The sequence below is a fragment of the Gossypium raimondii genome, chromosome 5, assembly GCF_025698545.1.
Source record: "Gossypium raimondii isolate GPD5lz chromosome 5, ASM2569854v1, whole genome shotgun sequence".
NCBI lineage: Eukaryota > Viridiplantae > Streptophyta > Magnoliopsida > Malvales > Malvaceae > Gossypium > Gossypium raimondii.
In genome coordinates, this window is record NC_068569.1 from 32214385 (window position 1) to 32227735 (window position 13351).

General features: G+C 32.7%; 1 protein-coding gene and 1 non-coding gene across 3 annotated transcripts; one reads left to right on the top strand and one right to left on the bottom strand.

Annotated features, from left to right (window-relative positions):
- Positions 1-432: 432 nt before the first annotated feature.
- On the top strand, positions 433-505 carry TRNAR-CCU (transfer RNA arginine (anticodon CCU)). Its single transcript has one exon. It is a non-coding gene; the product is annotated as a tRNA-Arg (tRNA).
- A 10819-nt stretch (positions 506-11324) lies between these two features.
- On the bottom strand, positions 11325-13035 carry LOC105771300 (homeobox-leucine zipper protein ATHB-13). Of its 2 annotated transcripts, XM_012592723.2 has the most exons (4): positions 12872-13035; positions 12493-12667; positions 12022-12404; positions 11325-11937 (listed from the first exon to the last, which is right to left on the bottom strand). In XM_012592723.2, exons 2-4 carry the CDS (start codon positions 12629-12631, stop codon positions 11608-11610), a joined length of 852 nt encoding a protein of 283 aa, XP_012448177.1. In that variant the 5' UTR covers positions 12632-12667; positions 12872-13035; the 3' UTR covers positions 11325-11607. The 2 variants fall into 2 exon arrangements, with proteins under 2 accessions (XP_012448177.1, XP_052486624.1); XM_052630664.1 differs by lacking the exon at positions 12872-13035 and having other exon boundaries at positions 12493-12855.
- Positions 13036-13351: the final 316 nt, after the last annotated feature.

Genomic DNA, 13351 nt, shown 5'->3' on the forward strand with positions numbered 1-13351 from the left:
ATATTCGAGTTAGACTTGAATAACTCGATTCGTTTAATTCAAAATTTAAAATTTTTTTCGATATTTTCGAATCGAATGAAGTTTTGCTCATATAATTGATGGCGGTCATTTTTATTAAAAAAAACCTTTACTTATATACATGTCTCACGTTTCATGTCTTTATTGAACAAATATATACATACCTCCTGTTTATAAAAGTATTGTACCCTGTCTCTTTAATTTTTTAATAGGGCATGTCTCACGTTTCATGTCTTTCGCCCTTAAAATTTCCAAACGCTTTACTATTGCTTAATTCTGCTGAATGAAATGGAAATAGTCGGTTTTGTCCATGCATATTCATCTTATATCAAAATCAATCTTACAAGTAACTTAAGGCTATAGTTAAAGTGAAAAATAAGTATTCAAAAAAGTAAAAGTAAGTTGGCAACAAAAGCGCCTGTAGCTCAGTGGATAGAGCGTCTGTTTCCTAAGCAGAAAGTCATAGGTTCGACCCCTATCTGGCGCGGATATAAGATAATATTATTACATGGGATTTAAATTATTTTATAAGTTTACTATTGATCGTTGCTGCTGTCTAATAGCTTCCTGAAATCTCTTTATTCTTTATTTTTCAATCACAAAAAGAAACAGAAAATTATATCTCTAACTTCAAACTTTGATTCCCACAGATACCGGAGAAGTTAGTCTTATCTCTAGCACTATGGAAGATCACTCGGGGGTGGTTCGACTGACTTGTTCGGACCCTTCCTATCCTCCACTTGGACTGCCATGTTCTGTGAACTTCCAAAAGGCACCCCTACACAAAACCACCAAATCATTGATGTTCCCACATGTGTTTTATTTTTCTTTTGTAATTATGAATATCCAAATAAGCATTAAATAATTTTTATGGTTTGGTGGTATCTAGATTATTTGTCTTGAATCTGATTGCAGTCTATTTTATACTTGATACACTAATTGTGTTCTTTTTAACATGATTAACTAAATTGTATTTCTTGAGATTTTTCATTGCATTGAAATTTCCTAACCCTCTTCCAACTGTAAAAGAAGTTGAATCCATGCAAATAGGTTGGATGGCTCTCTAGCTCTAATATAGAATTCCCTTGAATCACTAACTCAACTGTTGAATTATAGGTCAAATTGTAAACCCTGATGCCATGCATTTTTCGTAGATTGGTTGGTGGAACACTGGTATAATCATAAGGCATCAAGGGTTTCCTAGGACAATCATTTGTAAAACCCCCCTTTTATGCCACAGTAATGTGCTTCAAGGATAGTAGTGGTTGGCATGTCAAAAGTGACATTGTTAATAGCTGCAGCATCCCTGGAACCATTAGAGCATGTAACACAAGGGTTAATCCCAACACCAACGGTGAAAAACAGTGAATGATCAATCGTTAAAGGGACATTGGCAAGATATTCTTTGGAATTCAGGTTTCGAAGAGATTTGGTAGAAACCGATGTCATCCAAGTGGCGTTTATAGGAGGTATGGTGGTCATGGTAGTTGGAATAAAGGGAAGGGTGTGGTTGTAGCTTAAGTATGCCGTTCCAGTTAAGGTATCAACATAAACAATGATGTCCATGAATATTGGGGATACGACTATTGAGTACTTGCTGATTCTCCGATCACCTGTAAGAAGGGCAATTGTCGTTTGGCCTAGATCTAGAAATAAAGTGTCGGTTTTGAAGGATTTAGTGTAAGTTGTGTACCAACTTCAGCAACAGCCAGATCGCATTCAACAATTTTAAAGAGGAGTTCATCATTTAGAGCTACAATAATAACCCACGACAAATAAATCTTACCATTTTCAAAATGTATTTTTGAAGAGGTTTAAAATAGAAAGTCATAATATCATGAAATAACGAGATATCATATTTTACTTTGAAGCTTAAGTATTGAGCTCATCTTAATGTCGATGTCACTTGTGTCACTTGTGATTATACGATATATAAGATAGTTTGTGTAAAAATATTAGGTTCAGAAAATTAGTTTAGACATAACATATGGGTTCGTTTAAAATACGGACCCAGCTTAATATTGTTATATTTTTATTATTTGTGTAATTTAAATAAAAAAATTAAATCTTTAATATATAATAATATAATATAAATATTAAAAAAATATGTTAAGTTGTATATGTTAAAATTTTAATAACAGAAAAAATATATAATAATCAAATATTAAATTAAAAAGAACGGAAATTAATTTTTAATTAAAACGAATTTTAAACTATCTATTTACAAAATATAGTTAAACTTAACCGGCCTTCTTTTCTGTTTCACTGGTAAGTATATGGGCCAGCATTGCTCTAATCAAAGTCTAATTCTTAGCCCCACACACGTAGTTCAGCAACTTTATACAGGCCTTATCTTCTCCTTTTCTCTTTGGGCTTCCGACTCGTTCGGCCCAAAACAAGTCAACACTTTGACCTTCATTCAACATGATAACAGTTATAAAAATCTATGATGTCGTGGAGATAAGAGTTGATCCTTTTCATGCAGGCAATTTTGGGACTACGATTTCTATATATTGGCCTTTCGATTATCCCGTTCGTATTGGATGCCACAAGCACAAATTCTATTTATTGTATTAAATTTTTCTATCATTTCTAAAGTTTTTTTGAAAATTTTTATTTTGGAGAGTATATTTAGCAGTAAAGTTTGAATATGAGTGAAACTAGTTGAGTTGTTAAATTCTCTCCTAACAAAGCTAGTATATGTAAAACTGAACCAAAACTACATAAACATTTGCTTGTTTTCTTTGTTTATTGATTTCTATTCTAGTTGTTCCTTAAGTTACAACTTGACAAACAACTACTTAACAAGTTCAATACTTTCAACTGGTATTAAGCTAAATACTAGACGGACTTGGAGAGATCCCATTGTTAGTTGTTGAATCATAGAGGATCTCATTTTCCAACCTTCTTATGCTTGACGGCTCAAACTATGCATACTATAAGACATATATAAGAACATTTACAAAGTTTATTAATAAGAAGACATGGAATACAATTTTGGCAAGGTAAAAACCACCTACTAAAAGTTAATGCTAGACCTGAAACAACATGGTTACCTAAGGAAGACAAAGAAGCTAATTATAACTTAAAGGCCTTGCTACCATCAACACTGTAAATCCTTAGGAGTGCATATCTCCAAGTGTGTTTTTGGTTTTGAAGCTTTGACAATTTCAATGTTGGTTTCAATGTTGTCTGCTCCAAAGTTTTAGACAAGACTCCCCCCGCCCCCCACGCGCGCGCAAAAAGAAAAAGAAAGAACAAATTTGAGTTTGGATCTAAAACACGATATTAAAAATTTATTAGTCAGATTTTTTATATTTTCATTATTTTTTTGAATTTTTATAAAATTTAAATTTGTAATTTTTAAAAAATTATATATAATGTCATATCATGTCACGTCATCGGAGTCATCAATAAGGTGTCATGCCACATTATGGAAATGGTTTACCATTAGTTGAGCATAGAGGTGTGCCGACGGCCCGCCCAAAATATGGGAGGATTCAGGTAAAAATATAGGCCCGAAATATGAGCTTGGGTAAAAAATAAGGCCCGTTTAAAAAATGGGCCGGACCTCGGGCAAATTCTTTTTGCCTAGGCCCGACCCGGCCCTAAAATATATTAAATATATTTTTTTTTATTTTTAAAAGATACTAGTTTTAGTTTTATTTTAAGTTTTAAGTTACAAAATGTTAGATTTTGTTACACCAATTAATACAATTAACAATTAATAATTTGATATAATTTGATAATTTTACTAACAATTAATACAATTAACAATTAATAATTTTACTAAAAAAATGTTAGTAACAATTAATAATTAATAATTTGATATAATTTGATAATTTTAGTAACAATTAATACAATTAACAATTAATAATTTTACTAGCAAAATGTTAGATTTTACAAAATGCTGACTGGTAAAAAAAATATAATTTTAATTTTAATTAAAAAACGGGCCGGGCTCGGGTTTCATATTTTTCTCCGGGCCGGGCTTGGACAAAATCTCAGGCCCATATTTCGGGCTCGGGTTGAAATTTTTTTTGGGCCCGGCCCATGGACACCTCTAGTTGAGCAACGATCATATCAATTTTTCTGTTGAAACTGGATATATTTGACAAAAATTGAAAGAGTAAGGTTTTACATTGTGAAAACAAAGGACCACAATGTAAAAAATATATTAAGGGTGAAGTTTATCATTATGCCTAATAATAAATGTTAAGAATTTGATTAATTTTTTTTATAATTTTTTAAATTTTCACATAATTATAATTTAAAGTATTTTTTATAATTGTAGAAATTAAATTATGAATTATTTTTATACATTATACATTTTATTTTTTATTTTTTATAATTATCGTTAAATAATTGAAAAGTGCAAAATTAATATTTTACCTATAATTCAATAGTTAAATTAATTATTAACTCTTTGAGTCAACATGTCACACTATCATTTCGTTAAGAGATAACAAAAGTTAATGGATGAGTGACTAAACTGTTACGACTAGATAACATTGATGATTATTATGTAACTTATACAAGTACTTTTAGCCTAATTTAATGATCATTTCTATAATTTACCTAAAGAAAGAAATGCATTGAACTTCGAGTGGGTCAACGGTTGCCTAGGGCCTCCACTTCCAAAATGAAAAAATTTCAATATATCCATTTAGAAATTGTAAAAGTGATAAACCAACATTTAGTTCTTAAATTTGATAATATTTTCTTATTTGGTCTCCAAAAAATTTTTGGTTCACGTTAGTCTCTAAATTTGATAAATTTTTTTCAATTTTTATATGTAAGCCTGTATAAAGGTTTAGGTGTTGAAGTAATTTTTTGGATGAATTCTTCAAGTTTATCTTTATCTTCTCTGCGTTAAGAATTATCATCTAGCTTTTATTGGTGGTATCAAAGTCAGGTTGAGAGAGCTTGTGCAGCCTGTTTCGAATACAATGTCGCAACATCAGAATGATTTTGATAAATTCGTCCAGCCATCTATTCCTCGCTTTGATGGTTATTATGATCATTGGAGCATGCTGATGGAAATTTTCTTAAGCTCAAAAGAATATTGGCCAATCGTTGAGGGTGGAAGTTAGGAGCCGGAAGCTGGAACCCATTTGTCGGATGCACAAAAGATGGATATGGAAGCATAGAAACTAAAAGGCTTGAAGGTTAAGAACTATCTGTTCCAAGCAACTAGTCGTTCAATCCTTGAGACGATTCTTTGCAAGGATACGATAAAGCATATTTAGGATTCCATGAAGAATAAGTATCAAGTTAATGCAATGGCAAAGCGTGCATTGCTTCAGACTTTACGAGGTGATTCTGAAACCTTGCGTATGAAGCCAGGAGAGACTATTCCGGACTATTTCTCCAGGACGATGGAAATCGTAAATATGATGTAGACTCATGGGGACAAGCTTGAAGATGTTGCTGTTATTGAGAAGATTTTTTGATCCTTGTTGTCAAAATATAATTTTGTTGGTTGTTCAATTGGAGAAGCAAAAGACCTGGATACGCTTTCCCTTGATGAGTTGAAGAACTCGTTGATGATTTATGAGTCAAAATTCACTCTGAAGGAGAAGGAGAAGCAAGCTTTGCAGGCAGTATTTACTCTAAAAGATTTTGGGTGTAGTAACAGCAATTGGAAAGGAAGAAACTTGAATGGTGCTGAAGAGAAAAATACGGGAAAGAGTGGTTGGGATCATCACGTATTTGATGGGAAGTCGAAAGCTGTAGAAAAATACATATTGAATGCTTTCGATGCCACAGATATAGTCATTATCGTAGTGAATGATATGTCAATCTGAATAGAGGTCGTGTGAGAGGCTGTGAGGAGAAAGGATAAATTTTACAAACGTAACTAAGGAAGAGGAGGAAGTTACTCTTTTGATGGTGTGTGACCCGAAGGAGGAGACCCAAAAGAATGTTTGGTATCTTGATACAGGTTGTAACAAGCATATGTGTGGAAAACCAATCAACATTATCTAAGCTAGAGGAGACATTCCGAACAACAATAAAGTTTGGCAAAAACTCTTTCGTTTTTATCTAGGGACGAGGGAAGGTGAAGATCCAAACAAAGTTCACATCTGTCCAGAGTGTTTCAGATGTCTTCTATGTTCCAGGTCTAAAGTCAAATTTACTTAATGTGGGTCAACTCCAAAAGAAGGATTATAAGGTGATTATCAAGGATGGAGTGAGCAAGATTCAAGATTGCAATCTTGGGTTGATCGCTAAAGTCGCCATGATAACCAATAAGCTCTTTCCACTGCATGTTCAGGATATTGAACCTGGTCACTCTTGCTTTTCAATACGAGAGACTAATTCAGCATGGTTTTTGCATTACAGGTATAGACATTTGAGTTTTGGAGGGCTGCAAACATTATAATGAAAGAAGATGGTGCTGGTCTCATTGCATTTGATACTCCTTCAGAAGTATGTGAAGATTGTGTTGTTGGAAAGATGCCTCGGGATAGTTTTCCAAAAGGAAAAGCTTGAAGAATGGCGAGGTTGACAAGTATAAAGCACGTTTGGTAGCTAAAGGCTACAAGCAACAATTTGGTGTTGGCTACAAAGAAGTATTTGCTCCAATGGCTCGGCTTGAGACAATCAGATCAGTGGTGGCATTAGCAGCACAAAACTCGTGGCTGATTTTACAACTCAACGTGAAGCCAACTTTCCTACACAAAGAGTTAGAATAGCAAGTATTCATCGATCAACCCTTTGGTTATGTGAAATGCGGAAGTGAACATAAAGTATATAGATTAAAAGCCTGGTATAGTCAAATAAATGCTTATTTCAGTTTGGCAGGTTTTAAGAAATGTTTGTATGAACATACTCTTTACTGCAACGTTGAAGAGGAGAAGATGGTTATCATGTGCTTGTACGTGGATGATTTGATTTATACTAGGAATAATCAGACAATAATCAGACAATGCTTGATAAATTTAAGCAATCAATGATGAATGAGTTTGATATGTTTGATCTTGGGTTAATGAATTATTTTCTCGGTATTGAAGTATATCAATTAGATTGTGGAATTTTTATTTCACAAAAGAAGTATGTTGGGGAGATTTTGGATAGGTTTGGGATGAAGAATTGCAATTCTGAGGCCACATCTACTGAGCTGGGGTTGAAATTGGAGAAAAGACCTGCAGGAAATAAGATTGACAACACTCTGTACAAATAGCTCATGAGAAGCTTGATGTATTTAACAACCACTCTACCTGATATTATGTACTTTGTCAGTCTTTTTAGCAGATTCATGGAACATCCAAAAGAGATTCATTTTATTGTTGCTAAAATAATCCTCAAATACTTGCAAGGGATGTCGAGTTATGGGATTTTATACAAGAAAGGAGTAGAGTTTGATCTTATTGGGTTCACTGACAGTGGCTTTGCAGGGGATATAAATGATCGAAAGAGCACTTCGGAGTATTTGTTCATGTTGAGGTCTGGGGCTATTTCTTGGTCATCTAAGAAAAAACCAATTGTTGCTTTGTCAACCACTGAAGCAGAGTTTGTTGCAACCACTACATGTGCTTGTCATGCAATTTTTCTAAGGAATGTTCTTGTAGATGTTTATTTTCCACAGGAAGGACCTACACCAGTTTATTGTGATAACAACTCAACTATAAAATTGTCAAAGGATCCTGTCTTGAATGGAAGGACGAAGCACATAGATGTGAAGTTTCATTTCTTGAGAGATCTTATGAAGAAGTGAATTATCAAAGTTGTTTATTGTAGAAGTGAGGATTAAGTTACTTATATTTTCACTAAGCCCCTCAAGGTTGAGAGGTTTATAAAGTTGAGAAAGCTGCTGGGTGTTTGCACATTGAAGGAGGGGTTGCACAATGGAGTTGCTTAAATTGAAAGTTTTGGATTTCTGCTTTCAGTTTAAGGGAGGGATTGTTGACAATGTCCACACTACGTTAAGTGTTTTGTTTGGTTTGTTATTGTTGGTCCCTTTTTTTAGGAAGTCAGTCGGTTAAAAATAGTTTGTTCAATCTTTCATGGGATTATTCTATTTTTCAATGGTCAGTTAGTGGGTTTTATGTTCACATTTTCCCTTCTAAGTAAGCTTGTATAAAGGCTCAGGTGAAGTTATTTTTTAGATGAATTCCTCAAGTCTATCACTATCTTTTCTGTGTTAAGAATTCTCTTTTAGCTTTTATCAATTTTGGTTCCTATGATGATACGACATTTTAAGATTGTACTATGTTATTACCTAAAATTTTTAAGAAAAATATATTTTTATGTCATGATGTGACACAATATCAAAATATCATGTTATAACATGAATTAAATTTAGCAAAATTTGAAGACTAATGTAAAAAAAAATTACAAATACAATGACTAAATATATTAGTATTGTAAAATTTAAAAAAAACACACGCACATTACAGTTAACCTACCAAAATTGTTGGTTGGCCCTTGTGGGTCATCGCTCGATTCCCAAATGACACTGTTTTCAATGTTTGAAACACACATGGATGAAAAGTAATCATTCTCTAATTACATAATTGAACTTAAATTATACAGTTTAATCTGAACAGGAGATCATATATGCATGAAATCAGTATCAACCTCGACCTTCGGTAGACTAGTCCATATAAATAAAGAAATTGTTTACTTAATTTGTTGCCTATAGCTAGACATAGATAGCTTTCCTAATCTACTTGTTTCCATTAAATAACCCAAAAGTGGATCCTTAAAATATTGTTTTTAGGCAGTTGACACTCCCCCAAATCATGTTACAATTTGAATAATTAATTTCATGCTTTTGCTTCTCACATGCTATCTAACTTATCGCAGACATGTTTGGGAATATATTGAATCTTTTACTCAAGGAATTTAAACCATGCACGTGGCCACTATATAACCTCTACTATTTTTTAATAAATTTTATGACTCCTATTTTAAAACTCAACTTCCAGCCTGCATGTTGCCAAAAGATAATCTCAAATCTCTTCACATGCTCCCATAAGAAAAAAGTATAATTAAATAAATTCATAACGGCGCAATCAATTTATAATTTCATCCTTAAGGCTAGCAGACTTTGACTTTTACTATAACTTCAATATGAACAAATGATTTTGTACATTTTATCTCTGAACTAATTAAGGATCCCCTGCAAATGAAGGTGAAGCCTACCAAAGAATACATGTTAGTTACCGTGTGTCGACTCATTTTGCTGGTCCATTCTAATATTCCTTTGCTATCAATATGGCATGAAGAAGATTCATTCTTTGGGTACTAAATTATGAAAATGAAGTTGAATTAGACCGCACTTGGTAACTATATAGAATATGAATTTGAACTATAACGCCTAACAAAAACGTGTGGTGCTTTATGATAATTGAATGAGGATCATAGGTTAGCTACCAGACAGTAAGATAATTAGTTGCCTAACACATTTACATCCAAAATTATTGCTTTGGGACCAATGATCGATGCCATTGACAATTACATTGAAGCTGCCATTGAAAAGAACAAATGTCACGACATGTTTACAAAGTTGGGTTAGTTAATTAGATTAAGTTGCATTACGTCCATACTATTAACACTACTCAACTTGGGTTGAATCATTTATATTTATAAATGTATGGTATAAAACTTGTTTAGGCTTGCTCACGTTACTTTTTCTAATATATATATATATATATATTATTTACATTTACTTTTAATAAATTTATCATTTTTTAATTTTTACTAATTGCTCAATTTAAGTATAATATTCAAAACATTGCTCACGTAAAGATCAAATCTTTAAAGTGATCAAATAAGGGCCAAACTTTTTAAACTTGCTCTAATATTGATTGTAATTATATTGTATTGTTTTAGTTATAATGGTGTGAAAAATCAACAAGGTATACTTTACCTTAGCTTCATGGTTATTGAACTGAATAGTATTGTTATATATATATTATGAGTCATTATATTTAGAAAAATTTAAGCATGTTCTAAAGATTTGATTTTTATTTAATTATTTTGAAAGATTTAACAAGCAAAGTTTAAGTTCAAATTTAGCATTTAACTTTAAAATTTTAATGTTTTCTTTCAATGATTTTTTTATAATTTTAAATGCATTTAATTTTACTTTTTAAATCTATTATTTTTATTCAAAATTTTTAAATTAAATACTATTGTTTCCTTTAGATGAGTGACAAAATTAACTTAAGTGAAATTAAAAATATCCGTGGTGGAGAAATTAATTATTATAATTATGAAATTAAATCCATAACAATGAGTTTAAAAAGTAAAACGAACAAAAGTGGTTAGATACTTCAAACATTAACTTTAGTGATGAGTTGAAAATAAGAAAGGATGGTTAAAGATATTAAACTAAAGATAAAAGTTTTAAACAATTTTATTTTTAAGAGCACATTATAAGTATGTCAAGTTATAATTTTATTTTATTTTGTACAAAAAGAATAATTAAATCATAACTAAATTAGGCGCGATCAGGCCATCCTAGAATAATCATCATGCAATAATAGGAGGATTTCATTCGGCACTTGGATAAAGATATACCTACCTAGTGGTGTTGAGAACACCATTAAAGCTAACCCATCAGCTACCTTGCTGTCCTCTCTAAAAGTATGTGTAACCTTAACCATCCAAGAAACTGTTAATATGTATCATAATATTTTATGTCTTTATTATTGTTTATTTTATAAATAATTTTTAAAAAATATTTTCATATTATGTATTTTAATTAATATTTTATTGGGTTGTGATAGAAAATAGGGATAAAAAACAAAGTTAAAAGTAAGGTGATTTTTATGAATACAAAGTTGATGAAGTCATTAGGCTCTATGGGTGAAAAATGTGAGGTAAGTTTGTTGAAACTCACCGTAGTAGTGTTATCCAAACGAGCTATAATTATTTATATTTTGAAAAATGTGAAATATAGCTTAGTTGTATATAAAGGAAGGCATATGAGAAATTGAAGAAATAGCAGGATATGTGAGCTGGTTTTTATTTTTATTTTGGAGAATAATAAGTGAATTGTTATATTCAAGAAAATGACCATTTCCAACTCTTCTTGTTTGCTTCTTCTCTTCATGTACATGTTTGTCATCTTCTCTCCCTTGGAATGCGTGTTGGATACTCTCTCCTTTTCCCCTATATTAAAATGAAATTTAATAGTTTGTAAACTTGGAGTAGATTTCTTCTCTCTCTCTCTCTATCTCTTTTTTTTTTTTTTTAAATTAAGATGTTAACTTGGGGAAGATATTGCTTGTTCACCATTGGCATTTATTTATCCTTTAGTACTGAATATTGATGAAATCAGAAAAAAAAAAAAATTATCATTACAAGGGTTCTCTCTTCAATGCACCGAAAGTACACAAAAGACATGATTCCAACGCAAGAAAAATGAAACAATAATCAGAATTATTATGTAGCTAAACAGAATCACCTTTCTTTTCTTTCATGGCCCATGCTAGAGCTGCTGCAAACCAATCCGCACTGCAATTTACTTAGAAAAATAATATAATTTTACTTGGGGAAAAAAAAATTCATCTCGCATGATCCAACCCTAGCTAAGCAAACATCTCTCTCTCCCTCGGGAACTTGAAAAATGATGAATCAATTGAAATGTTGTTGCTGTTCAAGCCATGGCCAAAACCCGGTTTGTTCCTCGATGGTGCAGAACATGTTGGTGATGAGGCTCTCTTCTTTAACCATTTGAGGAGGTTGATGATGATCATCGTGGCTTGAATTTGACGACGCCGCTTGGAACAGTCCTGCTGGAAACAGGGTTCTTGCTGGTCTGCTAATCGTAGCCGCCGCCGCCGGCGGCCTGTCGTTATCCAGCTTCACATCCGAGCTGTTTTCACTTCGGTTGCTGCTACAACCTTCTGTTTCTTTATTCAGATTGATGCATTCACTTGCTTCTCTGCCTTTCAGTGCCATTATCTACTTCCACACACCCACAACATGAATTAGCTCGTAAACAACTAAACATATATATATATATATATATTTATACTGTGGGTTTACCTCTGCTTGAAGCTTTTTGTTGTGAGCTTGAAGTGCATCATTTTCTGCTTTGATGAGCTCGTACTGTCTCTTGAGGAGATCATAGTCTTTCTCAAGTTGCTTGGTTTTCCATCTAGCTCGTCTGTTTTGAAACCAAATAGCAATCTGTCTTGGTTGCAGTCCAAGAGCTCGAGCCAGCTGCATTTTTCGCTCGGGTTCCAGCTTGTTGCCTAACTCAAAGTTCTTCTCTAGTGTCTTTACCTGTTCCATGTTAAGCCTCCTCTTCTTTTCACCTGCCTGTGACCCATCGTCCGATATATCATCCTCTCCATTTGCTTCTTCACACACATGATCTATACCTGAATATGAAGACATTGATCTCTTCCCCAGAAATGATGCAACACCTGTGGCTCCAAAACATAAATCAAATTGAATTCCAGCATAGACTTAGAGCAGATGAAAGCATAAAGATATATATGTGAGACTAAGTACCATGAAACTCCTGGGGCGCCGTGCAAGAAGGGAGGATTTGATTGATAGAATTAGTGGAGCGTTGATGATCTTCGTGATCATGATGAGGCGTTTGGAGCATGAAATTTGCTGGGAAGAAAGCCATTCCATTGCAAGACATGGAGCAGATGGCAGACAGGTCTTGTTTTAAATAAGCCTGCAAGAATATTAAAGAAAAACTCTATTTTCACCAACTCATGATTGTTGCAGATCCTCGGAGTGGACACAGAGTTTAATGCAAGAAAAGCAAAAGAGAGATTCGATATATATTTACATATATCAGACTAAAAGGAAAACTAGAATTTCTTGAATTGGAATGAAGGTGATGCAGAGATTTGTAGAAAATTGATAGCTTATATACCTTATCAAACTGCAACCTCTAGCTTTTTAGGAAGAAACTGTTGTTTCTTTTATATTATTTCTATTGAGAGAAAGAGATGTATATGAACGATGATGACTCTATTCTTCCATTCATTTAGTCTCTTTATACGAGGATGGATTTATTTCATTAGAAAACAGGGATTTTAATTTTATCTTATTTTACTCTTTATTTTTTTATAAATAAGGCATTGGAGAGGGAAAAGCGGTCTATTTTTTTTTTTTGTTATAAAAGTCTTTTAACAATAAAAAGAAAATTCATGATTTTTTGATTAAAGAATTTGTTGACACACACAACCCATTTGCATGTTGGGGACAAAAGTGAGACAAGAAAAAGAAAACAAAAAACGAAGAAAAGGCTTAGCTGCTAACTAAATTAAGCCTGGTGTGGTGACTCTGAAAACAATTTCATGGAGTGCTTCCAATCCAAGTCCAATAATATGAGGGTCATTTTCGGTTGGAA